This window comes from Hypoxylon fragiforme, assembly GCF_022984875.1.
Source record: "Hypoxylon fragiforme strain CBS 206.31 chromosome Unknown GGS25scaffold_2, whole genome shotgun sequence".
NCBI lineage: Eukaryota > Fungi > Ascomycota > Sordariomycetes > Xylariales > Hypoxylaceae > Hypoxylon > Hypoxylon fragiforme.
Window position 1 is genome coordinate 2,390,252 of NW_026054757.1, and position 27,715 is coordinate 2,417,966.

The following is a 27,715-nucleotide window of genomic DNA, read 5'->3' on the forward strand; positions in this document are numbered from 1 at the left end:
TTGGATACTATGCATTTGCGTAGTATCATACTAACCTACTACCTAGTAGGTAGTAACTAATGTACGGCAGATTCGCTTCTTCGGCCCTGTTCCTGGAGGGATAGTCAGGATTTGCATAGCGCAAGTGCCTTGATACGTAACAGATCGAACAGGCCTCCCACTTACATAGTAAATGGAGGACCCTTAAAAGACTGCTAGGAGTTGGGATTAGTTGGGATATATCTCCGAATCGTTCTGGTCCTATCATCTGACCTGTTTTTCTCTGCATTGGTCCTTAGCTAATGTTGAAGAAATCGATCGGAAAGTCTCAAAAGACCGTTGGAACCCCCCGTGCATGCAGAGAGCCATTTATCCTTAGACTCATTCAAATTCTTCCCTGTGGATCCTTCGAGTTCCGGTACCTGCATCAACTGTGTTGTCATTCCTGCTAATCCAGTAAACCACCTAACCTACTATAGTACCCTACTATACCTACCTGGTACCAAGTCTATGTACACTTATTAGTAGGCAAACCCGTAGAGCAGGATCAAAGTCAAGGGTATCAAAAGTATTAAGGGTACCAGCAGACATCACTTGGCGAACCCACCTCCTTTGGTGCTCATTACATCTGCAACCTTGATTGTGCCCCCCCGTCTCATCTTCCTCTACCTTATCGGACGAAACGATCGACCAACCTGAACGACTAACAACCTATCTTTCGATATTCATGTATGACAGCATCTGTCGCCTCGCCATACTCACTTCTTTCCCTATCAAACCTCTTCAATCAGCCGAAAATACGTAGTAATGGACCGTACCACCCTCCAGACCCCCAAGATGGGTCGCTCGCGTTTCTCAAAAGCGCTGCCTGCCCCTCCACGCGAGTTGGAGAATGATGTGCCACGGATGGCGCCTCAAGATCCTTCGTCTTTTCTATACTCACCCTTTCCACCTAGGCAGGACAGTGTTAGTGTCAACAGTGTCACTAGTCCAGATACTAAGCCAAACTTAAGTAAATCGTCTCTGCCTGCGTTGCCGTCGAATAATACCATGGAAGGCACTCGCCCACAAACAAGAAAGAACTCGATTCCGAGGAAGCCGGTGGGACTGCCGGCAAAACCCACTCCAACGGCCGCAGCGGCCGCAGTCGCAAAGAAGATGAGGCGGGTTTCTTCCATATCAAGCCTCTTATCGGCATATTCAAATACCTCGTCGGATTCCGTTCAAAGATCTTCGCAGGGAAGTATCTATACAAAGGATAGCGAGCCTTCAAATTCACCAGAGCGGGAGGGGATGAACGATGTGCAGAAACCTGCGATAAAGTATTTGCCGGAAATCCCAAGCAACCCTTATGCTGATATGGGAATGACGGATGAAATGTTGGCAGCTTCTTTGCCGTCTCTGCCACCTCTCATGGATATGGCCCGCTCGAAAACGCCTCCGAATTCTCGGCCGCAGGACCAGCTCTCGGCATCCGGGCCTGACGCACAATTAGGAGATCAATCGGCATCGTCACCAACCCTTGGAGGTAGCTCGCCCCAGAAACGAGAGATTTGGCGTCGCCGAGCTTCGTCCAAATCAGATCATAGCCTACTCGTCTCGGAACTCAAGCTAGCCGATTCTCATGGTTCAACTGCATCCACCACACAACCCATCAATTCCGAATTTCTCCCACCGCCACCAACATCAGCACAAGCACCATCACCATCACCGGCACCACAAATTAGCAACGCCACTTCTCCATTACCTCCCAGAAACGCATCACTTCCTGGAAGAAATATTCGCCCAATCCGTCAACCAGAGCCACAAGGCGAAGACGAGATGCGCAAGCTTTCGTCTAAACTCAAAGAGCTCACCAGCCGAGATGAGGGTGGTAGAGATGAGCCTGTCAAAATGGGTGAGTACTCCGGGAGGTCTAGGCCTAGAGTGCCATTTGGGACTGAGACTAATCCTGCGCCTCCGAAAAAAGAAAAGCCAGCTGCAGAGAAGTCTTCTACCAACACACCAAAATCTTTGACAGAGACGACGGTGGAAACTCCTCTTCCGTCAGCACCGCCTGCACCACCCGCGCCATCCGTACAATTGTCGGGGCCCCCAAATCAGTCCGCAGAAAAGTTAAACACGCGTCGCCCTGTCGGAGCTCCTGCGCCTAGCCAATCGGAAGTTCATAAAAAGGGAAGTTCATCCGATATGAGGAAACAGAATCCTGGACTACCGCGATTTCCGCGACCATCTCAGAGCAACTCATCCTTGCGCTCGCCTTCAGCTTCTTATAATGCGCAAGAGGCTATGAAGACCCCAGTTCTGCCGCAGCTGACTCTTTCGACACCAACGCCCTATGCGCTACCAGCAGACTCGAGTGAACCTATCAAGAAGTCTGACCTCTTCAATATTGTGACAGCGTTGAACGAACCCAGTATTTCACCGGATACAAGCAGCAGCCGCAAACCCACGCGCAAGGTCTCGAGAGATGTTGATGCGACCGCACTTAGTGACATCGGCGAGGCTACGGAACATATGACTGCCGAGCAGGTGGACCGAATTAATGAGGCCCTCTCCCGTTTTCCTCGAAGCGCCGATCAGACAGGTTCCCCGGCAGACACGGTATGGCAGGCACCTCCCCTCGCCTCGCGACATTACAACTGCTATGTAAGCCATGATAAATGGGTTGCTGTTAAGAACACGCATTATCCTCTAGCTTGCCAAACTTGCGGCGTCAAGGACACAAGCACACGCAAGACATGTTCATGGTGTAATTTGCGCATCTGCACCAAGTGCCATGAGCGACTTACTGGTCCCTATAAGTCGGACCTAAGAATCCTCATGGAGAAAATGAAAATCGATCAGTATGAGGATAAACGTCGCGAGAAGGGCAAGCAGACTGCGGCCACTTAGACTATTAGTTCCGCGCCTGCTCCTTGCGACGACACAACATGAGCTTATAGCCTTACTTACCTTACCTTCTTATGTGTCTATTCTTCAACTTCCATCTGCTCTCTTATTTTCTTATTTTATGCTAGGAACGACAGGCGGGAAAGACAAGAGAGAGAAAGACAGAGAGAGAGAGGATATTTGCATCTGGACACAGGCGTTTACTGGTATGATGATACCACTATTGTACAAGATATATACAGCAGGATTCGGTTACGGAACTGGTCGAGTTGTACTCTTATGTTTAAGGGAAGACTGGGTGGATATGGAAACACGAAGCTGGGAGTAACAAAAAATGGAAAGGTTGGGAAGCAAAGGAAAGGAAATGATGGATCCTGGCTAGAAGCCGGATAATGATGATACCTACGTAGTTAGTGCAGTTATTGATGGAAGTTGCAATGCAACCTTGGAAGTTACCTTTCATTGATTCATTGATGCCTTCCTTTTATGACAATGTATGTAACTACCTATAGGTTAGTACTTTAATGAATGTCTTCTCTTTAGAACATGTGGACATCTGTTTGCTTCGGTAACAGTGCCTTCCCCTTCCCGTTGATAAAGTTTGATGAGGTAATAATTCCACTAATTCCACTAATTCCACTAATTCCACTAATTCCACTAATTTTCACTAATTCCCCACACTTCAGCTGTCACCTTGCTTTGTTGGTCCTGTGCACGGTCAGTAAGACATACACCCCTGATTCTCACAGAAAACAACCCAACCTTTTTTCTATGAAAGAGGCACTGTTTTAACAACCCATTACAATGTCGTCGTCAACTGGTTTGAGCCGTATGCGCTCACTGCGCAAGCCTACTTCCGGAAGCAATGAATCAACCCAAAGAACTCAAAAGGATGGCCCTTCAACTCGAAATAGTGAGCTTAGGACCACCTCTCCCAGCCGACTACCGGTGAAGCCAACCATGACAACACGATCAGCCGCTGCAGCCACCTCGTCCACCACCGCCACCCGAATTAGAACGGCGAGCTCTACCACTACAGGAACTACCACAGGAAGATCGGTGTCGGGTGGTTATAGTAGGACTACACGTCCAGATAGTACTAGCAATCCTGCACCGAGACCTCTTGGCAGAGCCGCTTCTACACGCCAAGCACCATCTTCCTCAACAGCAACAACCACCCGTTCCGCTGCCGCCTCCGCCTCCGCCGCCACCACTACCACCACGAGCACCGGGCGACCGCGATCATCAGGGGGCCCCCCTCCTGTAGCTTCCAATCGAGGAGGAACAACAGCGAGCCATTCACGCTCTAAATCTACCGTAACAAGCCTAACAGCTGCAACGACCCTGCGCCCAGTATCCCAAGTATCTTCCTCTTCTTCTGGCCGCACAAGTCCCCCAGCAAGCACAATCACAACCGCAAGCTCCAAGACAGGAATCTCGAAGCCGTTAACGCGATCACAAACGCATGCGCGTGCGAAATCCCACTCTGTCAGCACTAACAATAATACCACCGCCGCACAACCCCCGACAACACATACCAGCCGGCCCGCTTTCAACAACCACCAGCAGCATTACAGCCCCGCCAAATCTTTAGCTCCCAAACCCCTTACTTCGACCTTCCTTGCGCCCCCCACCCCCTCCAAGCTACCCGCCAATGTTGCCATCTCCGCCGAAACGAGTCGTCTACAAACGGAGCTCCTCCAGCTATCCCTCCTGCACCGCGACGCCCCCGCCGTCGACGCCGAGTGGCATGCCAGTGCACGCCAGAAGCTCGGGACCCGCTTTTCACGGCTAGCCAACGACAACGATGCATTACTCAGTCTCGAGAGATCAGGTGTCGAAGCACGAAACATAGCCGCACTCGTGCGGTGGGGTAGCAAAGGGCTAAGCTTGGAAGAGAAGGTACAAATCTTAGACGAGGTACTGAACGGCGTCTGGCAGCTCGGTGAGCCTGGCGGGCGATACCAACGCGTGGCCGCCGGGTTCGAGGCCTGGGCCTCGCGAATGGCGGAAGTCATCGCAGCCCAGCGAAGCGGCGACGTAGACGCCCTCGTCGACGGCGACGACGTGCGGTTCCTCGCCGACCTCGACCGCGGCTGGAAGCACGACTGCGCCTACCTCCTACGGAAACTCGAGGGCTGGCGGAGCTCGCTAGACGATCTCGACTCCTCCGACCCCGACCTAGACCTAGACCCAGACTCAGGCCTCGCCCGCATGCTCGACGGCAGCCGCTCCCTCGTCCACGACATGCTGGCCGAGCTCGCCGTGATGCAGCGCATCGAGCGCGACGCCGCCCGCGCCGAGGACGACTGGATCGAGCGCATGAACCGCGCCATCGAGGACGAGGACGACGATACCCCCGCCGCTAGGGCGTACGTGCCGCTCTGGAAGCTGGCTTTGTAGCATTAGTTAGTATATTAGTAAACGGCAACTGGTAAATAGTAAAGTAGTGGTAGCAGCAGCAAGCAGAACAAACAAATGATCGGTACCTATTGTTATTTATGCATTTCCTACCGACATACCTAGGTTAGGTAACCTAGATCGCTTGAAATGATATGATGTACCTATGTAATATATCCTTCCTACCTACCTACCTAGGTAGCCTAGGTAGTCATTCAAGTGTCATTAAGCCGTAACATTAGAAATCTCGAGTCTGATCTACAGTGCCCACATACATACATAGTTACATACATAGTAAAATAGTACGTAGTAGTTACCTATATTCTATTGGTATCAAGCAAGCAAGCAAGCAGCAAGCTAAGCTAAATAACACTGGAACCAACAGACAAACAGATAACTAACATAGGGCTAACCTAGCTTACTCCTAATCCTCGAAGTCAAAGATGTTATAGGCATGACTACCTATAGCCCCCATTCCTATCATCCTCTAATCTATGTAAGTAGGTATCGGGCATCTAGGTAGGTGGTCTCGAATAAAGCAACCCCTCGAACTAAAGCAAGGGATAACCCAATAATATCCCACCAGTACATGCAGGTCCCTAGACATAACCCCTAATGATAATTCAACTCCGGATTCGCCCTAAAATTGCAGCGACAGCGACACTCGGGGACAGGACATTCGACATGTCTCGCAAACCACTGGCGAGCGTGATCGAGATGGAGGACGTGTTCGCACTTGAGGCAGAAGGTTGGGAAGCGGGCAGCGATGCGGATCTGGGGGTCGGGTGAGGCCTCGGGCTTGTCGGAGCGGGGGATGCCGACGACTTCAAGACAGACGACGCAGCGGGGGAGGTGGCGGCCGCAGTTGGGGCAGCTGACGCCGGCGTTGATGTTGGTCGCGGTCAGAGGGTTCATCTGGTGCCCCTTGGCGCCTGACGACGGGCCTGCTCCCCCGGTCCTGGAAAGCTCGTACTCGGCGTCGCAGTATACGCAACGCAGAGCGATTTGCCTCGATGGTGGTGTGATGGTGGGTACGCCGCCTCGCTTACTCTTCTTTGTACTTTCTACCTCAAACTTGGTCCGTTGCATGAAGGCTTTGTGTCGTTGTAGATAGGCCCTGTATGCATTGCGCCACGTACGACATCTATAGTCGTTAATGTATCGGGGTGCGCATATCGACAGAACAAGCGTAGCCGTCTGGACATCATTAAACTTCTCGATATACTTGGCAAAAATATCGACAAGCCTGTCTGTTATGCCCGTGAGAACTATTCCTTCAATGTCTCCCGTCTCGATTGCCTTCGTCACCTCTTTCTCGAGCCATTGTGTTAGTTTAATGTCATCGAAGTATCGAAGTGCTACATATGTACGCTCGCGAAGTGGTAGGGATTCTTGGTTTGCAATGACCTCCCAGTTGTTTGTTGCTATTAGTGATGATATCGCGCGAAGGTATGGGTCGGTTTTCGAGGCCACAGCATCATCGAAGTCGAGTTCCTGGCCGAGACCTTGGTTACCTTTGCTTTTAAGCTGCAATGCTAAAGACACGAACAAAAGTTCTGGGTATTCCGTGCTCGCCCCCTTGAGAATCTGTACAGCCTTGTCGAAGTCGCCCTCGAAGAGAGCGTAGGCAGTTGTCATGGTGTACCACGAACAGTTCCGCTCAGAGGGAAGCAATTTTGCGTAATCGCTGAAGTTGGTATCAGGTGATCTACCCCATTGACAGATCCATAGCGCAGCCTGTCGATAATGTGATTTTCTAGACTCCACGCCATCATACGCTGGATTTGCCGACCTCTTGTTTAAGTTCTGAATACAATGATCCCATCTCGTAGCGTCTGGGAACCCTGTACCGTCAGCTATTCTGGCCCTGTTATTAACCCCTGAGAAATGCGTTAGCTCATATATGATATGTACCTAGAGATGGAATTTGACATTACGAACCGAGGTCGCCCATCCATATGCTGTAAACTCCCATATAGCTTAGGTCGATACCTTCTTCTACCATTCCCATATCAGAAGCGGCATCGTCAGCCCCTATCGAACAATTAGCGCATGCCCATGTATCGTTAATATTTTGAAATTATATACCAGCAATCCAATCCCATAACTCCCGTAGCCAAGGATCATCAGCAACCAAATCTCTATTCGCAGCGTAGTCGAACAAGTATTTTTCCTTGGAACGAAGGAGCATGATATGGTCAAGGACGACTTGGGCTTCTTCAGGAAACCCCCTCGTATTTAGGGTCGACATGAGTAATCTCTCGTGCAACTGTCGATTCGATGGTAGCTCGTTATCTTCATTTACTGACAAGTCTGCCAAAGATTGATCTAATTCTTTAGACGACTGACGTTCTTTGCTTTTGAGTTGTTTCGTGGTCTGGAGAACTTCCTTTGAGTATTGTCGGAGACCTCGTAGCTTGTCTGCTATTTTTGAAGCATCTGTGAATAGTTCCGGCAGCTGCTCTGTGCTCGCCTCGTAGTCGTAAATGGGATTACCTGTGGGCACGGGGGATTTCAAAGCTTGTTGTACGACAGCATTGACAGGCTCCTTGCAGCTCCCAAATAGCGGTTTATCCACAAAAGCCTTGTCGACGTTTAACGAACCCATTAACTTGGAGTACTGTGTTACCTCGAATTTCACTAAGGAGTGATAGCTACTACCTCCTTAAGACAAGTTAGTATTCATCGTCTACATTTAAGGATAAGAGTACCTTCTAGTCCACGGTGAGGCGCCTTCCATGGTATCATCTTATATATATGTTCCGACGTATAAGATGGCTTCTCAACAATGTCAAAAGTTCCATTGGCGCGTAGGACTATTGCCCGTGGTGTCAGGGCGGGCGAATCAAGATTTAGCCAGTCAAAGGACACAATCCTGTCATCCTTTCGTTCTTTGGCATAGCCCATATCTAGTTCGTACGATCTCCTGACCTCAAGGATCTCGGGGCTATCTTTCGGGTGGACTTCAGAAGGACTAGTTTCCTTCCTGGTATCGAGGACTCTGAGCTGGCCAGTGCGGGAAAGTACAGCAAGTAAGCCACTACGGTCTCGGCAGAAGCGTAAAGACCGTATTAGTGATCCCCTATCTTGGAAATTGGCGTCCTTCACATCGATTGCTGTGTCAAGATTAAGAGCCGCCCCCCACGGCAATTCGTCTGTATCAACGGCTTCAAGGTAGAAGCGAGAAGACGATGGCCGTGAGGTAGCACGCCGATCCCAAATCACCAAGCCCGGTTTATCTAAGGAGGATGAAGCAAAGTAATTTTGATCCGCGTAATCAACCGCCAAGTTGTTATTACATTTGGTCTGATAGTTGATTACGGCACCTTGGGGATCTGGAGCATAGTTAGTAGATGTACCAGAACCTCTTATGTAGGGAGATGACTACCTCGGAGGTCATAAATGCGGATACCCTGATTTTTGATGCCGGCGATGAGCACTTGGGGGCTGTCTTCGAAGAACTTGGTGCTCGAGATAGAGATACTAGCCTCAAGACTGATCACTGGGTTCATCGAGCCCTCGAGAGATGACCACGTAGCACCTGACTCGAGTGAAGTAAGGCGATTTACGTCGAATATTTTGAGGCACTGATCATTCCGTACACGCTCTAACCCGACGGCGAGTAAGGTTCCCGTATTAAAGGCTACCGCCTGGCAGTTGCGGCTGATTCTTATGGGGAGCTCTAAGTGAGAACTTGAATCACTATGGAGGTTTATAAGATCCACGGTTCCAGTAGCAGTCCCGATGGCAACGAGACCAGGGTGGGCAGGAGACCAATCATATGTAGTCAACGGAGGGATCTCATCATATTTGGACGATTTTTGAAACTCGAAGCCTCCAGCCTGGGCAAGGCCTGTGGGCTCATAGAGTTGTACGACTCGATGCTGTAAATTAACATGGAGGAATGTGTCGTTAGCTGGGTTTGGAGACCATTTGATCAAGCCTGGCTCTGGCCTATCCATCTTAGACGTTGTATATTGCGACATGGTTCCAGGAATGACTGGATACTTTTCTCAAGTGATAGGTACACATACGTTCAAGCCTTCTCATGAGAGACAAAGCGAACGTCTTCTACGAGAGATGAGAAGGACTGACATAAGTCAAGTGCCATAACTTCGGAGAATTCGCATGTCCTTTAGAGATTGGAGCTTCAATGTTGTCTGCGGTTTCTTCTATTGTGCCCGATGGTAAGAGGAAAGAGGCTTTTGTAAAGTGACTGAGCAAATCAGAACAAAGCAGCTATCCCCCACCTCAGTTTAGTACCTATATAGGTACCTAGGTAGGTATCCAAAATGATGAACGTTGAAGTCGGTGCGCCGTGAATATCATCAAGTATGTATATGTATGTAAGTAGTAGGTAGTAGGTAGTAGGTAGTTAGCAGCTTCACTGTTAAAGATTCAGGCCCGAGCGGTAGCACATGAGCCCTGGAGGTGAGCTTTAGCTGCCTTTTAGCTATGTATCTCTAACTAGGCAGTGTACCTAACCTAGTAGATAAAGCTTCAACCCCACTGAACTATTATCCATTGACCAATCAAGAGCCGAAATGCGTACTATGCATAACTAAATTGCATTTAAAGATATTGTACTAGTTTGTCTTATCGATAAACGTTATTTTTTTGGTTGTCTTGAAGTTCAACTCTAAACTCTGAAAAACACGCCGAACACCTCCAAGGCTACATTTCTTGCGATAAATCCAACGGCTATTATTTCAACGACGACGTTTCACGACAGAAATACATCCGAAGTAATGAATTCCAAAAGAAAGTTCTCCGACTTTAATGCAGACTCTTCTGCGCAAGGAGAGTCTCGCGAATTTATCCCAGGGTCTCATGCTTCCAAGAAGCTTAAGGAAAAGAATGGCAAGAAGAACAAAACGAAGCCGGGTAGCATGAACTGGGTCAAGAAACGGGTACGAACTATCGAGCGAAGATTTAAGGCTGGCCATAATATGCCTGCAAATGTCCAAAATGATTTGGAAAGGGAACTAGCACATTATCAGCAGACGATTGTTGAAACCGCCGATGAGAAGAAGAGAAAAGCAATGATCAAGAAGTACCATATGGTCCGTTTCTTTGGTGAGTCTAGCTCCTTTCATTGCATCACAAAACCTCGTACTAACCATACTGCTATGCAACAGAGAGAAAAAAGGCAGACCGACTCGCGAAACGGATCGAATCCCAGCTCAAGACTGCCACAGATGCTACAGAGATCGAGAAGCTGAACGCGGACCTACACAAAGCGAAGATAGATGGCATCTATACTAGATTCTTCCCTTATAGGGAGCGCTACATCAGTTTATACCCAGCAACATCGTCAGGCCCATCAGCGGATGGCGGGGAGAAGGCAGAGGATGCGAGTTCAGCAGCAGCACAAGCTTTACATACCGATCGGCCACCACTATGGGAGGTCATAGAAATGGCATCAGAAAAGGGCACACGAGCGCTTATCGATATCAGGGAACGGAAAGTGAGCACGGATTCGAAGGACTCCTCTACGAATACTGGAAAGGATCCTGCCCTCACAAAGTCCAGCCATGCCAAAGCAAAGGACTCAGAAAGCTCAAAAGATACAAGTGGCCGACCAGGCAAGGGCAAAGGAAGGCGGAATCAACCCCCAAGTTCTTCAAGGCTAAAGAATGATAGTGATAGTGAAGGTGGATTCTTTGAGGAGGAATGAGGGAGACTAGAAATTCGGTTCTCATACAGAGTACGCAGCATGATCACGATATCATTGCTCTAAATCGTATGAAGCATAATGTGTAATGCCTAGTATGTATACTGTACGAATAAGGATCCTATCACGAACTAATGTAGAGTACCAACTTTACACAAGGTCATGTGTACACTCAACACTACTCAACAGGCAACTACTCGATGCAGTGTATTACATATGCAGACCAAGGGAAACGCGGGGTGGTATTGGCATGATGAATGGAGTTTTTACTCCCTAATGCACGATTTTATTCGTAAGCTCATCTAGTTACTAATGATAACCATCAGCCACAAGCGCTGACTACTGTAGGCCGAGCCAGTGAGAGAGGTTGCATAGGTTGCATAGGTTGCATATGATTGGGTGAACGTACTTGAGGTTTACCTGATTGGTCATTTTCAAGATGAAGAAGCAGGCTCTAACTGGTTGAATGAGTCTTCAACAGCACGTTATGGTTTCTCAATTAAAATATAATTGGCCAGTGATTAGGTAAATATTAAGTGTTTGCATATGTGTTGTACATACAACGTGAAGTACTACATATGTAGGTAATGTTGAAGTAATGTTACATACTAGGTATACTCTCACGATGTTTACTTGTATCATGGTTTATGCAACTGTTTTGGCCTCATCTAGCAAACTTGTAGAACTCAACATCGTTGTTCTTGGACAACGAGCAGATTAATAATTAGCATTTCATTACTCAATAAACCCGAGTTTGCTAACAAGAAGGTAGTATGTAATTAGTGTAATTAGTATCTATGGTTCAACATGCAATAGGCGACGTGCGACACTTTTAATGAACTTACCCACTCCAGTTTAAAGCAGCTCAAAGCAGCTCAAAGCAGTTCAAGGACCCATCACGGATGATTATTCCAAGTTTTTATGATTTTATGATCGGAACACTACCACCGTTACTAACGCTCCGTACCGCTGTGGCGTCCGGCTTACCCCGATCGTATGATTCCCAAGAACTCTAGACCCAAGAACATGCCATACCACGCCCACTTTTTAATTCCGGTCTTTACTACTAGTAGTAGAACGCGTCCAAATGCAATAAAATGCAATGAAATGCAATGAAATGCAATGAAATGCAATGAAATGCAATGCGGGTGTAGCTTTGAAACCCCAGATGTTTGTTCAATGAGACGAGAGTGGCCCGGTCCTCATGCTCTCAACCAACTGAACTTGCTCAACCTACAGTTCATACTGTGTGTACATGGAAATTATTTTCTATCTTTTGTATCACGCGAATGATTTTAATCGCAATCAAGGATCTTGGCGGACATTTTAAGATAGGTATATATTCCCGTAGATCTAATCGTAGAACACCATCAGTCCTTATCATCATCATACAAGACACACACACACACACACACACACACACACCAAAGCATTGAAGATCAATGATATAAGATATAAACCTTCTTCACTCTATAACAATCATCATCATCAAAGTGTACAGACCCCCCTTTATATATATAAGATGGCGCAAAATACCACTCAAATCCACACCACCCGAAGTCAACCCATTCCCATCCCAGCATCCAGCAACAAGAGCAGAGACTTGTCAGACTTCCATCTATACACCTTCGAGACAGGAAGCCCAGCCTTCAGTGACTGTGAGTCAGCCTTGGACGAAGATGAGACTGCGTACGACACGTGCCATCTACCCTCCCACCACCGGAGGAACGCACTGAGCTTCGAGAACGGGTTCGAACTTCCCGCATTCGTACACAGACGAATGTCGTGATCAGCCATCCCTGCAACAACGGAAGTCGACATTTCAACACTTACACCACACTACTACTACATGTTACCTATATTACCTAATTATCGATGGGGGGAGAATGTGGGGTGTGGGGACACACAGCACCACACCCCATCATGAAGAGATGGAACGGGATGCAATATCATCATGATTGCATTCCGAATATTCACGACTCGATGACGATTCTTCGAACAACATGAGCGAGAGAAGATGTTTGTTACGAGTACGTACGTGAATCGGTTGGGTTTGGAATTTTTGATTTGAAAACAATGGCGTTTTGGGGGTTTATTAAAAAAGTCCAGGGCAAGGTTCTTAACAGGTTAGGACCAAAAAAAGATATGGAGGAATACAAATACCCCTGGCGTGTACGAATGGGTTACTGCCTCCTACCTACCTAGTAGGTAGAGAGAACGGCATCTGGAGTTTGGTGGTGTAACAATATTTTTAGTGTTTGGCCTGCTTTATTCCCGCCACTCTCACCGAGGACAATTACCAAATCAAATCAAATTTGAAAGCTATTAATCCTTCATCGATAGTTATGTCTTGATGCAATTGTGATTGTGCTTGATCTTCCTGTGACTGGATTCTTCAACGATGGTAGGAGCCTAGATCTTGGTACGGATCTGATGTACCATCCGTTCATGCATTACTTGATCCTTATTGGAATAATTCTGGGAATCTGGGGTCCGGGGTAGGGGGTAGGGGGTAAGGGGTAAGGGGTAATCTGACTGTCTGGCAATCTGACATTGATGGTAGAACAACATTGATGAATAACTTAAAACCTAGGTATCCTAAACGCCGTAACCTCAAAACGCTGGGTATCTTACTACTTATGATTACCTATCAGGTAGCCCCCAAAACAAATCCTCCGACTCATCAAGCCAAGACCTTTCCCAAGTATGATCCCAGCCAGCTTTGTACTCCTCTACCACTGACATGCTCTCCAAGTCCCACGCCTCAATCCGCCTTGGTGTGCCGTAGCTCCTACAATCCATCAACGCTCTTCCCTCGCCCCACCCACTCACAATCCATACCGCCTGGGTCCTCGTCCACTGATACCAGCAGACGACCAGACTCTCCAGCGGACACCCTTGCTTCAGCGAATTGATACGCTGGAAGAGTGTCAAAATGTCACGTCCGTCTATTGGTGTGGCATCAGTTTTTTTGCCGCGCAGCAGGACATGGAGTTCCTGCAACGGCCGCAACTTTGCCAGAGCGTCGATGAACTCCAGGGACCGGTCAGGCTTGTCGTCTTCGGCCTTGGGGAAGTCGGTGACTTGCAAGTCTAGCCCCAGCCAGACTAGCCGAGGACATATACTCAGCTGTTCTATGTGAGATGCCAGAATCTGATTCCTGGGCTCCCTGGCGTGGAACCGCAGTCTGCGGAGGCTGGTGGCATTTCGTGGATCACGGTGCAGGTATTTTACAGCGGTCTCTGGGTGGTAGCCAACTACGGATAGCTCCTCCAACCCCTGGATAAACGGAAGTTCCCACGTCGCTGGCTCTTCTACCAGGGGGGTAAACTGATTGACATAGGCGCATAACAGTAGTGTCCGCAAAGACGGTAATGACTGCTTTTCAAGCCTGGAGCCGAGTTCGCTGACGGTCGTATCAGTACACAAAGAAAGTGTTTCCAGTTGCGACCATGGCATCGAACCCCAATGAGACCAAGCCGTGTCCGACATATAGAACTCCCCATGAAGAGACAATGACTTGATAGGGAGTCCAGTCGGATCGATATTCTCCAAGGCGTGCTTGCTCTCGTAAGAATGATCATCATGAATATACCCCATCGAGCTCGTTCCTGGCAGTTCTAGACATAACGTTGATATATCTCGATGCTGCTTGAGCAATGCAGCCACCTCGCTCGACGGACGTACTCGATGCTTCTCGGAAATATACATCACTTCATGAACCAGCATGACCCGTAGAGCAGTGAAAAGGGGAGCGGGCATTGCTTCTCGCGATTTAGGTGAAGAAAAGAGCGAAAGATCCAAGTCTCCGTAGTCCAGTGTATGTACATAGCGTCGTAGAGTTACCTCGACACCCCTTTTCAGAGTCTTCAACGTACGAAACAAGGAACCCCTAAATCCGTTCATGGTAGCTACGTCCCGATCATAGTTTATATCAAAAAGAGTTGAGTGGACGTTCGTACCCCCGCCAATGCTGTTATCGTGTAAGCCTTTTCCCTCCAAGGTGCTGAGATGCTTTGGTGGCTACCTGACATGTCGAAGGTTGGGGAGCTGAGGTAACAGTTTTTCGCAAAGAGCAACCCATTCAGACAGCACATCGTCACAATCGCCGGAAATAGAGAGGAAGCGAATGCTGGAACGCAGATGCTCGTTGGAGATTATAAATTCTATATGCTCCGTAGCTTTTGGGCAAGGCTTAAATTGAGCTTCTATCACCACTCTCCTGAAGAGGAGGGGCACGACCAGCTGACGCCATGTTTTGCAGACCAAGCTGGCATTCTTGAGGGTAATATTTGATCTCTCATCAAATTCATACAACTATAAACGGCTATTGGCTTAGCGAATTGGGGGCGATGAATGCCTGGGGGTTGACTTTAGCATTACCTTGCTGATTATAAGTTCCTGCAGTTCGATGCATAGGCTTAGGAACTGTGGCATGGTGTTAAAATGGAATTATAAAGCTTTCGAGGAAGTTGTAGGCAAGTTACCAGATGTAGATGCTCTATTATTGCAGCGGCTAAATATATAAATATATAAATATAAAGGTACCTACTTATCCAATCGCGGTTTTCCCGTACCGCGCCGTACACCAAATCAATGAAGGGATTCATTGGACGGCACTACGATCAACTGCTCCAAATAGGAAACTCGCAGGAGATGAGTCATATCACATCGAGCCAAGTAACATGACAGCTGCAGCTTATAGCCTTACCGATGCGTTGTGCTGATATCAGATTACTAACAAAAGTAGTCAGAACTAACATCCATCCAACACACGACTTCGTTAGGCATCAAGGCATCCCCTCACAGCCTCTTCCGCCAGAGTTCAAAGTTTCAAAAGTGGCTGGGGGCTGTGCCTTTTTATCGCTAACTCGACTCCATACCTAACCCCTTTTTCTTTTACCATATATTATCCACCCATTGATAGCCTGGCAAAATAGCAAGACGGGGACCAGAAAAATCGTCGCTGTCATGGATATACGCAACACGGAACGGGGATCCCCCGAAAGGCGCAATAATTCGACTGACTGAGCCGTACAGATGCAATTATAACGAGGCAGGGAGGCGCGAAAAGCTTCGACATCTTTGCTGTCGGCTTGTTTCAGCCCATCGCCGGATAGTGCGTATTGGGGCTTCCGACATATCGAGCTACGAACCCTCAAAGGAGCCGATGACGATTGGCAGATAGGTATTGCTCTCAGCCAGCTCCTTTATATGCACGAGCACGGCAATTGTCTCCGATGCTAAAAGCCCGTGTTAGCCTTGTTTCTCGAGCTGACAAGGAGATGGTATCTACCGTTAGAGGTGTGTTGAGGTTGTTTCCGCGCGGTCTATCAAACTGAATAGATGCTAATATAATGGGTAGACCTTCGCATACTACTACGCAGATGTCCATCTGAACAAGCCTCCATTTGCTGGAAGTGTGCTGAAACTTATACATAAATCCACTGGCGTCAATTGGACAGAGACAAGAATTTTCGCAATGATGGTGGCAGAGATACTTTGATCAATGTTGGATACCGAGCGAGCAGTTATTAGGGTTAGGGTCAGGCATAACCCTAACCCTACATAGCATTGAGGTTACCAAGTTGAGTTCTACGAGCTACTTACCTATCTACCTTAGGTATCCAGGCACAAAATGGAGAGTTTCAGTGACCGACCGTCGATGATAAATATATTCATGTTGAGGGCTATTCAAATGCATTTTACATAAGTCTACGTAAGACAAGATCTTATCAATCTATTTATAACTCCCGAGATGCGGCCCGTCCAGAGCCTAAGAGCACCAGACACTAGGTTAGTCAAGTCCTCCCGTTATCTGCTAGCCTCGGACTCACAAGTAATATGATTCTTTTATGAAAAAAGACTCCCAAGAAGTGAGCTAGGTTACTCTACGGCATAGTACTCTTATCCAAAGTATTTCAGGCGATGCACACGCCTCACATTACCCAATGCCTGCACAATATCTTCCCTGTTGTCTGGGGTCCTAGATTGGGTTACTAATTTGGCATAGTTACTAGGGTGCCTAAGGGTAAAAGGGGCGGGCTCAATCATGGCTCATGCTTTATGGCTCCTGCGCCAACCCCTGGAACAACTTTCACTGGGCTCGTTGCGGGGATAGCTTCCACCATCACCTTCAAATGTCTGATTCACGGAGACTACGTACATCGTATTGTAGTAGTTTTGAAGAAAGTAAATTAGGAATAACTTGTATTATAATAGTCGACCAACTTTGACGATTCCAAAGACCCGCAGATCTCATTGACTTCTACAGGGCTACTGGGTATTTAACGATGAGCGACGTATTATCCAGAAATCGCACCACTTTGCCGCTGCGAACCCATACCTAGGAAGGCTTTGGCTTCAGAACCCGTAGAAAGGCCCACTTGCTTGCCGCTACCTAGCACGAAATCATCTCATATTGCCACGGTCACCTGCACCAATATGACTTAGATCATCTTAGAAACCATTGTTGCTGAAACTACGTCAGAGAACAGCCGCCATCGACAACGAGCTCGGCGCCCTGCATGTAGCTGCTCATCGGCGACGCCAGGAAGACCATGCAATCCGCGATCTCGTCGACCTCGCCAGCCCGCCCCATGGGGGAAGTCTCGATCTCGACGGCGAAAGGGGTCTCTGATCCCTGGGCCAAGACACTCTCGACCATGGCGGTCTTCGTAAAGCTGCACGCTTGTTAGCTATCGCACATATCACGATGAGAGGATGAGGTCGAAGGCACGAACCCTGGGCAGATGGCGTTGATGCGAATACCATGTTCGCCGTACTGAATAGCGTCGGCCTTGGTCATTCCCACGACGCCATGCTTAGCAGTGACGTAGGCCGTGTGCGGCATGCCCCTGGGCGCTCCGAACAGCCCAAATATCGAGGCCGTGTTGATGATGACTCCGCGGCCATACCGCAGCCCCTTGTGCTCCTGCTTCATGAAGATCGAGAGCACTTCCTTCTGGCATCTCCAGACGCCGTTCATGTTCGTCTGGATCAGGTTCTCGTACTCCTCCTCGGGAACGAGGTCGGTGTTGGCGATCGGGCCGCGGATGCCCGCGTTGTTGACGGCGATGTCGAGGCGCCCGAACTTCTGGACTACCTGTGCTAGCACGGCCTTGACCTGCTTGCCGTCCCGCACGTCGAGCTCAAGGGGAAGGAACTCGACGTTGGGGTGCTTGGCCTGCAGCTCCTTCACGGAGCTGGCTAAAGCTCCCGCATTGAAATCGGTGACGGCGAGGCGTTCGATGCCGTGCTTCGCGAAAGCATCTGCCGTGTAATAGCCAATGCCTATATTTCCTCTGGTTACTACTAGAAACGCGAAGTGACGAATACATCTTCTTACCTGCGGCGGCACCGGTAATGAAAGCTGATCCGCTAAGAAGCTTTGCCATTGTGTATCTAAGAGGTAGGTATGAAGCAGTCGCAATGGTAAACGGGTAATGGGATGGTGTCGGAGCCAACTGCGAGACATAGATTCATCGCCACCAAGGCTTATATATAGAAATTTTCACCCTCATACCGTCTGCGGATTCCGATCCTCAGCTGAAAGGCGGGGATGGTAACACACACCATCTTCACTGTGCCTCCAGTGTGCCTCTAATAGTCGTACGAACTAGAGATCCATCATCCACGTGTATCGGTGGGAAGCCATGAAATATTCCAATGCAGTTGGTTCAATAGTGCTACAGACATCGGAGGCTGCTTGGTTACAGGGATGCAGTATAAAAAATGCATACTACTGGCGCGGCCACTGTTGCTACACGGCGTGAAAAGGCCACATACCGCACCGTGCCTCAGTAGCTAAACACCAAGATAAGGGTCTTATAGGTGATCCATCTACTATAGCTTAGAAGGCTTACCGCTATATTTCAGCGAGCATATCGCTAAAGCACGGTGCGCTATACTCTTTCCCACACTATACAGACCCAGCTTCTGATGTGTATCATTTCTGGCCGCACCAGTAGTATTCTGAGAGAGTAAAGCCACCTCCGTAGAGTTAACTATATGGTGCGCTTTTACCATCGGTAATTATTGCTGTCCCTACTGGGAATGGAAATTTCCCCATGGGTGCTGCCACACTGGCCCTCTTTTGGCCTCGTGCCGCATGAATCGGGAACGGGTGCCTCGACGAAGATTGCACTATGGCAATTTGTACCAGCGTTGAGCAGATTTGGGTAGGGCAGATTATTTTGGTTTGGCAGCGTAGAAGGTCTCCACGCGGTGGATGTTATATAGTTACATAGTATGATATACATAAAATGTACGGGATTATTGCGTGCCAAGGTTGTGTCTCGAGTGGAGTGGATAAAAAGGGGCAAATGGCTTCTCTGTCGCATTACTCCCGCTACGCCACACAAGCTGGATGGTAGAGTTTTCATCATATCTCTTAAGTTTTCTTGTAATAGCTGATATTTCTTACAGATGGTCATACTTTGCGATGCGAGTGATCGGGTTTGCCTGTGTTTTTTCCCGTTTCGACTCCAACCCATCTCGATCTGGAAATCTTGGGGGTGTTACAACAGACCAAACTACTATGTCGTAAGGAGAAATTAATAACTACCAAAGAGCCTTATCAGCACCAGTTATTATGACTATGACCTTTCCTAAGACTTATTCTAATGTTATTGATACTCGCTAGGACAGCTATGTAAGCCTCCTTTTAATACCTACATACCTAACCTAGGTATGTACCTAGGTGCAGTACCACACCTACTTGCTAGGTACTATGTATGCTTCTAAAACCCTGACACTCAAAAGAGAAACCCGATTCGACGGCTGCATATTTCCTATGAAAGACAAGACCAGGTCCTAGGGTTAACAACCCCACATCACCCCGTCCCGGCCCAGGATATTAATCCTACCTATTTAAGCCGCATTCGTCTACGTCGTACTCCATACGATACACATGAGAAGCTAGGTAATCCTATGACGTAAGCGACGACAGCATGTGGGAAGACGACCTGATAATTTGTTCACAACACTTAACTAGTAATTGTAGGAAATAGCGAAAAGGCTCAGCTGCTATCAAGCTCAAAGGGTCAACCATGAATGCCTACCTAATGTGGTTCATAAAAGAAGTCGTTATGGTTACCAAGCAATAGAACCACCATATCGGCAGCTTTGAAGCCGACTTTTTTTGATAAATCTAGTAGATATCTGCTAGGTATGTTACCGCATCCGATACCTATCGAGCGGCCCAAGACCCCAGGTAAACTGGATGGAAACCCCAAACGCAGCCAGGGACCCTGCTTTGCCGAGAATCGGCCCATGGATGGATGGATACCCCGTTGAAGAGTGGCCAAGGCTCTTCAACCATCGTACTATGTACTCTCAACCTCTCTTGTTCACTGCGTAGTGTACTGTAAGTAACAGATCATGCTTGACATCTTGTACCACCTGCAAATAACTGCACATCATATGTGATAGATACATCAGCACTTTAATTCTGATCAACGAGGTACTAAAAACTACTACCAAGACAATGAGACGCATACCACATTTCTATCTAGGCACCTTCAAGACCTGGATGGAGCCTACATCAGCATCTACGAATGTTGAAAGATTATTCTTCAGTGCTCATATCAATCCTAAGGTCGGCGATACGGCAGATATTGTACATGGTTAAAAAGATTCAACAAGGATATCAGGTTTGACTTGCTGCTTGGGGACTACTCTCTCCACGAGAGAGGGTATGGGCTTTCGTCAACTGCTGTCGTTCTCTACTAAAAATTCGTTCGTACCTAAGGCATGAAATCCTGGGCATGCACGTCGCTAAGTTACACCTATTTACTTACGACAGTGACGGCAACATCCGTAACCACCTTTGAAAAGAACTACACTACTAGGTAGAATACCACAGTACCGGTGCTTTTTCAAATAACTAACTAGCAGCTATTGCTATTAAGCTGGGTATCTAACCGAAGCGCCCCAGGCACCTATCTTTGGATCTCTTTAACTTAGTTATTCTCCGTCCGCTGGTATTAACTACGTATGTACTTGATTTGAGCCCGAGCAATCCAGTGCTTGTTTCTATGTGTCCGCAAATTACGATGCGAACGAACCTTGTCCGCCACTTTTCCCCGAGCTGCTATGACCGCCAAGCCGTGTCTTTTTTACGGGGGCCACCAGGGCCTTTTGCTTTCGTCTACCAGCCCTTGTCTCTCTGGCCTCTCAGGTTCACGGAAAAAGAAAAAAAGAGAACAGGGCTGAAACGACGTAAGAACACGGTAGTTGAAGGTACTCTTTCGAAACTCTGCTATTACCCATGGATTTCTTTTTCCTCCGGGGACTTATGACTTGCCTATGTAAGGGGGGAGGGATGTCACATCCGGGTTCCTTATTAGTACTTGAGCGTTGGCGTCGGTAAAATCGACGCTCTTTTAATGGCGAATCCGCATTGCATTGCTCTTCACAGTTACCTTCCGTTCTTTTCTAGCGCGTTTGTTTACCCATTAGCTTCCATCGCGAGCTGAGCTCTTCACTATTCTTCTATCTTCGGGTGGGGTTAGGAGAGTGCGAGGGGGGTTTGGTAGAATAACGAACGGATTGCCTTCTACTTTTGACGAAGACGAATCTGAAGAAGAAGAATAAAAGTTTAACGACGACGACGACGAAGCCGCCCGCCATGGATGAAATTATGGCGTACCAGATCGAAACGTGGATCGAGTATGCCTTCTGCACAACAGTTATGGCTCTGCGCCTTTTCGTGCGAATCCGGATCCGAGGGCGGAAGGGACTCGACTGGGACGACTATCTGATGGGGTTGGCTTTTGTAGGTGGACGAACTAAAGGGGGCTTGGTACCCGAATACGGCCCACAGTCGCTAACCGCAGCTCACAGGCAACTGTTACGGTGATGTCGGCCGCGGCGCACATGGTCTCGACCTATGGCCACAACAAGGTCCCCGGCATTGGTGAAGCATCGAATCCAGCGAGGCTGAAGCTCGTCACCGAGAACCCCGAGTTGGCTGAACAGCTGGCGACGGGCTCCAAGTTCTTCCTGGTAGGATGGTTCATGTACCCCGGATTCGTATGGACATTGAAACTATGTATGGTTTTCTTCTTGAGGCGGCTTGTGGCCGGCATTTGGGTGGAGAAGTTTATCATTCCAATGATGGTTTTGGTCTGTACATGCTATGTCATCATCATCATCGTAGTCACCACCAGCTGCCGACCTTTTTACAAATACTGGCAGATATACCCTGACCCTGGATGTAAGTCAAAAACGGCATATCGCTGATGCCACGACGGTTACTAAAGTCCTTCCAGATAACTGTTACCCAGACACTCTTGGGCTATATGTAGCAGTTCTAGTCATGAACCTGTTCACAGATACTTGCCTTGTTCTAATACCGCTACCAGTAAGTCGTCGAAACCCGCCCAACAACTATCAATTAGATAGGTATTTATATGATATGTACTAAGCGCAGGTAACAGATTATCCGTCGAGCCAGCATGTCTTTTTGGAAGATGGTGGGCTTAGGCGTCCTCTTGTCGGCAGGTGTCTTTATCATGGTCGCCGCCATTCTCCGAGTCTACATGTCTATCACGGTAAGAATACCTAGACATAAATAAGTATCCTATCAGAAACATTGCAGGCTGACCTTTGACCATTAGAGCCCCAGCGGCGCCACCCCTGCCTTCTGGGCCTGTCGAGAAGCAACCGTAGCCTGCTTCGTGGTCAACGCGCCCCTGCTGATCCCCTTATTCAAGAAGGAGTTCTGGACCGGCGAACTGAGCGAGTCGAGCACGTACAACTACAATTCGCGCGAGGGCAACCCTGCCCATATCAAACTACCAGAGCGCAAGGACCGGAAGAAGTTTAGGCATCCCACCGACATGGAAACGTACATCAAAGACCGAACCATCGTCGATGTCGAATCATCCAGCACTGAGTATATCAATCGCCCATCTGACTCGAACATCCACGTGAAGAGAGATGTGGTTATCGATTCATTTGCTAACTGGAACGACCCCAATATCGAGCCGATACCAAACCGAGGGTTTAATGGTTAAGGACATGCTGCATATGGAGGAGAACACGTAACGATGGGAGTCTTATCGAAATTAAAAATCCAGCCTGGCGGAGCTGCACTACCTAGTCAAGACAGACTCCAATATCCCCACGCCCTGCCGACATCAACTGCGCCGCCCCCGCCTAACTTGGCGGGCCTAATAGAAGGTGATGGTTGAGGATCCAATAGGCCAAGATAGATAGTGCATCGATAGGTGATATACAGGAGTAGGAATCGGTTAACCGAGTCAACAAAACAAGAAATTAAGATACAACATGAGTCAATAGTAATAATTCTTTTGACCAGTACTGACCGGAGAGCAGGTCCACGTACAGTGATGAACCACCAACCAGTTTTCATCAATCAACGGTGCTAGGTATACGTGTTGCTGAAACTATTCATAGTACGTGCCGCGCCGCCGAAGGTCAAAGGCGTTTGATTGAGTTCAGTCACCGACATTACCCCATGCCAGCCTTGAATGTGTAACTGATTAAAAAAAGGGGTAACGTATCACGTAAACTACCAGTGAAGCTTCGGAAGTGGAACGATATCACGAGCTGTTCTATGGAACGCGGCGCGTAATGGGCCACTGTCAAACATGTCTGATTTTCCACAAAATATTGAATAGGTAGGCATCGGCATCGTGCTGCCTGAACACTATCAGTGGCACAGCACCGCTGGATCTTCAAATATGTTACGTACTCACTACCTACCTGAGGATGTCTCATTTTAGATCTGACATCCATAAAATGTATGGATGTCGTACGCCCCCGTATTACCCCATTCGAGGACTTGTTTTTCTCTCATCGTCAATCAGGGGCATCTTTGAAATTTTCAGTATCATGTCTTGAGGGAACAGGGAAAAGGGGCTACTTAGATCACGTGGATACGGCGCCGGGGAGGGGGGGACAAGTCACGTGATACCCCCTGAGTTGGACTCTTTACTCGCCTCAGGCAGACATTATCAAAGCAGAAGACAAATGTAAGGTACCTATCCATTTTTGGAAAAAAACCCCAAAAGAAAAACGCCTGTCGTTTCATTAACCCGCTAGTTACTCGTAACCACTCAAACTTCGCCATGGAATAGAAACAGCGCCCTTACCACCACCGCAAACCCCTAACTCAAGGATCAAACGCGCCAACCCTCGAAACACTCAGCGCCGTATGAATATGCTCGATGGCGAGCAGCTTCTTCTCGTGGCTCGCGAGCAGCTGCGCCGTCTTGAAGACGTTCTTGATCTCGCGCCCGTTGACGACGACGTCCTGCAGGGCGTCAAAGTCCGGCGCGCGGAGCGCCGTCGGCCGGTGGGCCGTCGCGTCGAAGCGGGCCCAGACCTGGCGGCGGGCGGCGGCGTCGAGCCGCGGGTAGTGGATCGTCAGGTGCACGCGGCTCTGGAAGGCCGGGTCGATGGCCTCGGCGCGGTTCGTCGTCAGGAAGAGCATGCCGCGGTAGTACTCGAGCAGGCGCAGGAAGATGGCCACGATGCTGTTGCGCCCGAGGTCGTTGGACGTCCGCTGCGCGAGGAGCACGTCGCACTCGTCCAGGAGGAGCACCGCGTCCCACTTCGCCGCCGCCTCGAGGATCATCTCGAGGTTCTCTTCGACGGCCTCCGGGGTCGCGCCGAGCTCGCCGGCGCCCATGGCGTAGAGGGGGCGGCGGAGTCGCTCGGATACTGTTGGGGGATGGGTTAATATACCTGGATATTATGGATGTAATGACAGTGTTCAGGTCTGGGGGCCGCGGGAGATACTCACCAGCCTCCGCCGTCAATGTCTTGCCAACCCCCGGCGGTCCTTCTAAAAGCATGGTAATACCTTGGCCTGTGTTTCTCTCTTGTTAGCATGAACCCGGTACGGTACCTACCTGTCTAGGTTACAGGTAAAGCTAGACACGATACCTTTTCCTTCGATGAAGTCATCGAACTGATCCTTATGCTCAACATGGCTCTCAACGAAAGCCTTGATGATCTTCTTATACTTGTCCTGCAGCACCAGGCTGTCAAACGCGTCGTCGTGCCATTGGATTTCCCGGACGTGGTCGATGTGGAATATGACTACCGCACAGTCAGAGAGAGACGGTCAAACAAAGGGGTGGTTGTTCCACGCTTACCCCACTTCTTGATCTTGAAGCAGTATCCACGAACGTAGGCGCTGCAGAGGTGTAGCAGATTATCCGGAATATCTTCTGGTTTCCTCGCTTTGGTAGGTGTGTTAATTTATGTGTTCTTTTAGGTACCCAGATATGTACACTAGTATTCAAAAACTTACAATACTTGGAACCTCTCTTCGGGTGGCTTCCCACGGCCATACCCGGTGGTGGCGGCGGTGGATTCGGCGGCATCATTTGCGGTGGAGGGGCAGGAGGTCGGCCTGGATAAGGGGGCTTTTTCTCACGTTAGCTTGCTAACTTGTGCATCATGTCTAGGTACTAGGTATATTCAGCTCAGCCGTGCACATACTGGCTGCGGTACTCGCCGGCCCCTTGGTCTCGGGCCAGGAGGGGCTTGCACGGGATGATGTGGTTGATCCGACACGTCAATCTCAGGTTTCAAGGAGCTAGAATCGAAAGGCATCAAGTTGACGTGACTAGTGGTAAAGTCTGCGTGCGATAGGGGGTCAACTACAATTCTCCCATCAACCTGCCGTTTCATTAGCTCAGAGTCGATGTTGTTATCACATACCTACCTATGCAATGGCAAAGGGGAGTTTAGTACTCACATTCCGGTTATTGTGCCCATCCATGACAGTGCCCTTATAGGCACCATAAAAGTATGACTTGAGATGAACATTCTTGAACATTTCACCGCGTTGCCTTAGGGAATTCTTCACTTCTTCTAGTCTGGGGTGGCAAGAAGCAGGGAATACATCGAGGTCTTGGACCTCTTTCGTGCCCGAGAACTTGTAAATGTGGATGAGCTTCGGTTGGTAGCCAAACCTATCCCCGTCACATGAAATCTCGTGGACTGTTAGCTGCAAGAATTCGCCACTGATATTGGATACATAGGTGGCCCTTTGGAGCCTATATATGCGGTCATAGCCGTCTTCGAAGGTATAGACGTCTACGCCAGGCTTGAAAATAGTCCAAAGATAGTCGTAAGTGATGACCCCATTCCGGTTCAAATCGTTGCTCAGCGAAATGGTTTCTCTCAGCTCGGACCTCAGCACTTTCTGTAAGAGGCGCCCGTGACTTCTACCTATGGGGTCCTCGACCTCGCGAACAATCTTCTCAAGGCGATGCCATTCGTGGAAAAAGCAGTCGAATGGTGCTCGGAACACGAGTTTCTTCAAGGTTATCGTGATACCGGAATACTCTTGAAAGACTTGGCCTAGAATGGATTTCAAGTAGGAGCTTTGTATCACAATGGAATGCAGCACCATCGGCTTTCCGTCATTGTGGTTTCTGCGCAGACGAATCAAAAGTGCGTGGCGTCTGTTCTCGCTCTCTTCTTCCGCCGAAGGTCGGAGATCCTTGGGCATCTCATCCACCCAATTAATGCAGCAAGTACATGTTGTCTCGCCTTCAAACAATGTCTTGACGCCGCAATGCTGCCCGTTGTGATCATCTTTTGCAATACCCTCGTCCTCCGTGGTAGATGCATCCACGTCAAGCTCTGACCAGTCGGCACCGACAGTCTCCATAGACCCTTGTAGCTAAATGGATCGTAATTAATTATTGTCCTGATAGCTAGATTGGAAATCTAGATACGTAGTTACTTACATCCTTGTGGCGATCTTCAATAAGTGTGGTGTCCATTGCACTTGACTCCATCGTGAATAGTAAAACTTGGTTAGGGAAAAGGAGAGAGGGAAATGGAAAGGTTGCTGAGACTCCTTGTATACCTACGCCTGGCACTGTAGGTATATACGTAGTAAACAGTAGTTAGTAGTACCTCTCTAATAATCTTATTGTTACATGAAGAGCCTCACACAAGATAAGTATGCCGCCATCTCTGAGTGGGGACGTCTTACTCGCCCCCGTTTATGCAGGTCATCATATCCCCTTAAGTGGCATAAAGCAGCAGCAGACACACCGTTACTAAAAATAACACCTAGTACATCGTTTTCAATCCACTATTCCCACATTTACCCAAAACCCCATATATTGATCCATTTTTTCTTCAAATACAACGCGGTACAATACAAAGCTGGCCGGCGTTAGGTTATTCCGGCGTTTGGTGTAATTGTAATTGAGTATGATCTCGATAACTAGTTTTTTAAGGGCGCCACCTAAACTGACGATACCAATCTAGCTACACGTCGTCCTAAAGCTCCTTCCAATCCTAAAACCGGTACGCTATTTACTCCGATAAATATCCCACCGAGAAACACCACGATACGCGACCTGGATAAGCCGTATCTTAGATGAGGCTATTCCCTTTTACGGCTCGTCCGTACCTGCACGCAAAAGCGGCTTTCAAACGATTTGTAAGGGGCAAGCTTGTCAAGGAAACCATAGTTATTTGGGGACGTTCTCGTCGAAGATTAAAGCTGAATGGTAAACAAAGCTGATGCCAGAAAGTATGGTAAACATTAAGCCACGATCTCGATGTGGCACTTGTAATGTGGCTTTATGTAATTCTAAGTACTGTTGGTACAAGTGGCATACGCCAAAATAAGTGGTAAATTAAGTACCTATAGAATTTGTTGATTTTATTGGATAATAGATTTATGGGGCGGTGGGTAAATTGGCTTGGATGTATCTGCTACTAATTTTAGTAACGGTGTGTCTGCTGCTGCTTTATGCCACTTAA

At 48.4% G+C, this 27,715-nt stretch overlaps 8 protein-coding genes across 8 annotated transcripts; 4 read left to right on the forward strand and 4 right to left on the reverse strand.

Annotated features, from left to right (window-relative positions):
* The first annotated feature begins 527 nt into the window (after window positions 1-527).
* On the forward strand, window positions 528-3,014 carry GGS25DRAFT_129095 (uncharacterized protein). The gene is made up of 2 exons (XM_049256207.1): window positions 528-1,876; window positions 1,949-3,014. The coding sequence occupies exons 1-2, from the start codon at window positions 787-789 to the stop codon at window positions 2,872-2,874; spliced, it is 2,016 nt and encodes a 671-aa protein (XP_049120219.1). The 5' UTR covers window positions 528-786; the 3' UTR covers window positions 2,875-3,014.
* Window positions 3,015-3,470: 456 nt separating this feature from the next.
* Window positions 3,471-5,578, forward strand: GGS25DRAFT_129159 (uncharacterized protein). Its single transcript, XM_049256209.1, has one exon. It carries the CDS (start codon window positions 3,676-3,678, stop codon window positions 5,272-5,274), a length of 1,599 nt encoding a protein of 532 aa, XP_049120220.1. The 5' UTR covers window positions 3,471-3,675; the 3' UTR covers window positions 5,275-5,578.
* GGS25DRAFT_129158 (uncharacterized protein) lies at window positions 5,579-9,428 on the reverse strand. The gene is made up of 5 exons (XM_049256208.1): window positions 8,660-9,428; window positions 7,983-8,606; window positions 7,360-7,935; window positions 7,213-7,305; window positions 5,579-7,151 (listed from the first exon to the last, which is right to left on the reverse strand). Exons 1-5 carry the CDS (start codon window positions 9,255-9,257, stop codon window positions 5,884-5,886), a joined length of 3,159 nt encoding a protein of 1,052 aa, XP_049120221.1. The 5' UTR covers window positions 9,258-9,428; the 3' UTR covers window positions 5,579-5,883.
* A 332-nt stretch (window positions 9,429-9,760) lies between these two features.
* GGS25DRAFT_476361 (uncharacterized protein) lies at window positions 9,761-11,461 on the forward strand. The gene is made up of 3 exons (XM_049259784.1): window positions 9,761-10,347; window positions 10,410-11,237; window positions 11,294-11,461. Exons 1-2 carry the CDS (start codon window positions 10,020-10,022, stop codon window positions 10,946-10,948), a joined length of 867 nt encoding a protein of 288 aa, XP_049120222.1. The 5' UTR covers window positions 9,761-10,019; the 3' UTR covers window positions 10,949-11,237; window positions 11,294-11,461.
* Window positions 11,462-13,462: 2,001 nt separating this feature from the next.
* Window positions 13,463-15,855, reverse strand: GGS25DRAFT_129262 (uncharacterized protein). The gene is made up of 4 exons (XM_049256210.1): window positions 15,433-15,855; window positions 15,329-15,373; window positions 14,973-15,262; window positions 13,463-14,918 (listed from the first exon to the last, which is right to left on the reverse strand). Exons 1-4 carry the CDS (start codon window positions 15,553-15,555, stop codon window positions 13,589-13,591), a joined length of 1,788 nt encoding a protein of 595 aa, XP_049120223.1. The 5' UTR covers window positions 15,556-15,855; the 3' UTR covers window positions 13,463-13,588.
* A 939-nt stretch (window positions 15,856-16,794) lies between these two features.
* Window positions 16,795-18,566, reverse strand: GGS25DRAFT_129265 (3-oxoacyl-reductase). Its single transcript, XM_049256211.1, has 3 exons — window positions 18,294-18,566; window positions 17,689-18,238; window positions 16,795-17,628 (listed from the first exon to the last, which is right to left on the reverse strand). The coding sequence occupies exons 1-3, from the start codon at window positions 18,340-18,342 to the stop codon at window positions 17,427-17,429; spliced, it is 801 nt and encodes a 266-aa protein (XP_049120224.1). The 5' UTR covers window positions 18,343-18,566; the 3' UTR covers window positions 16,795-17,426.
* A 2,877-nt stretch (window positions 18,567-21,443) lies between these two features.
* GGS25DRAFT_129425 (uncharacterized protein) lies at window positions 21,444-23,194 on the forward strand. Its single transcript, XM_049256213.1, has 5 exons — window positions 21,444-21,722; window positions 21,791-22,163; window positions 22,219-22,310; window positions 22,387-22,500; window positions 22,567-23,194. Exons 1-5 carry the CDS (start codon window positions 21,576-21,578, stop codon window positions 22,963-22,965), a joined length of 1,125 nt encoding a protein of 374 aa, XP_049120225.1. The 5' UTR covers window positions 21,444-21,575; the 3' UTR covers window positions 22,966-23,194.
* An 892-nt stretch (window positions 23,195-24,086) lies between these two features.
* GGS25DRAFT_518346 (P-loop containing nucleoside triphosphate hydrolase protein) lies at window positions 24,087-26,733 on the reverse strand (the record flags this gene model as incomplete). Its single annotated transcript, XM_049263518.1, has 8 exons — window positions 24,087-24,637; window positions 24,720-24,785; window positions 24,863-25,018; window positions 25,075-25,161; window positions 25,233-25,347; window positions 25,424-25,603; window positions 25,683-26,615; window positions 26,683-26,733. 8 exons carry the CDS (start codon window positions 26,731-26,733, stop codon window positions 24,087-24,089), a joined length of 2,139 nt encoding a protein of 712 aa, XP_049120226.1.
* Between the last annotated feature and the right edge of the window lie 982 nt (window positions 26,734-27,715).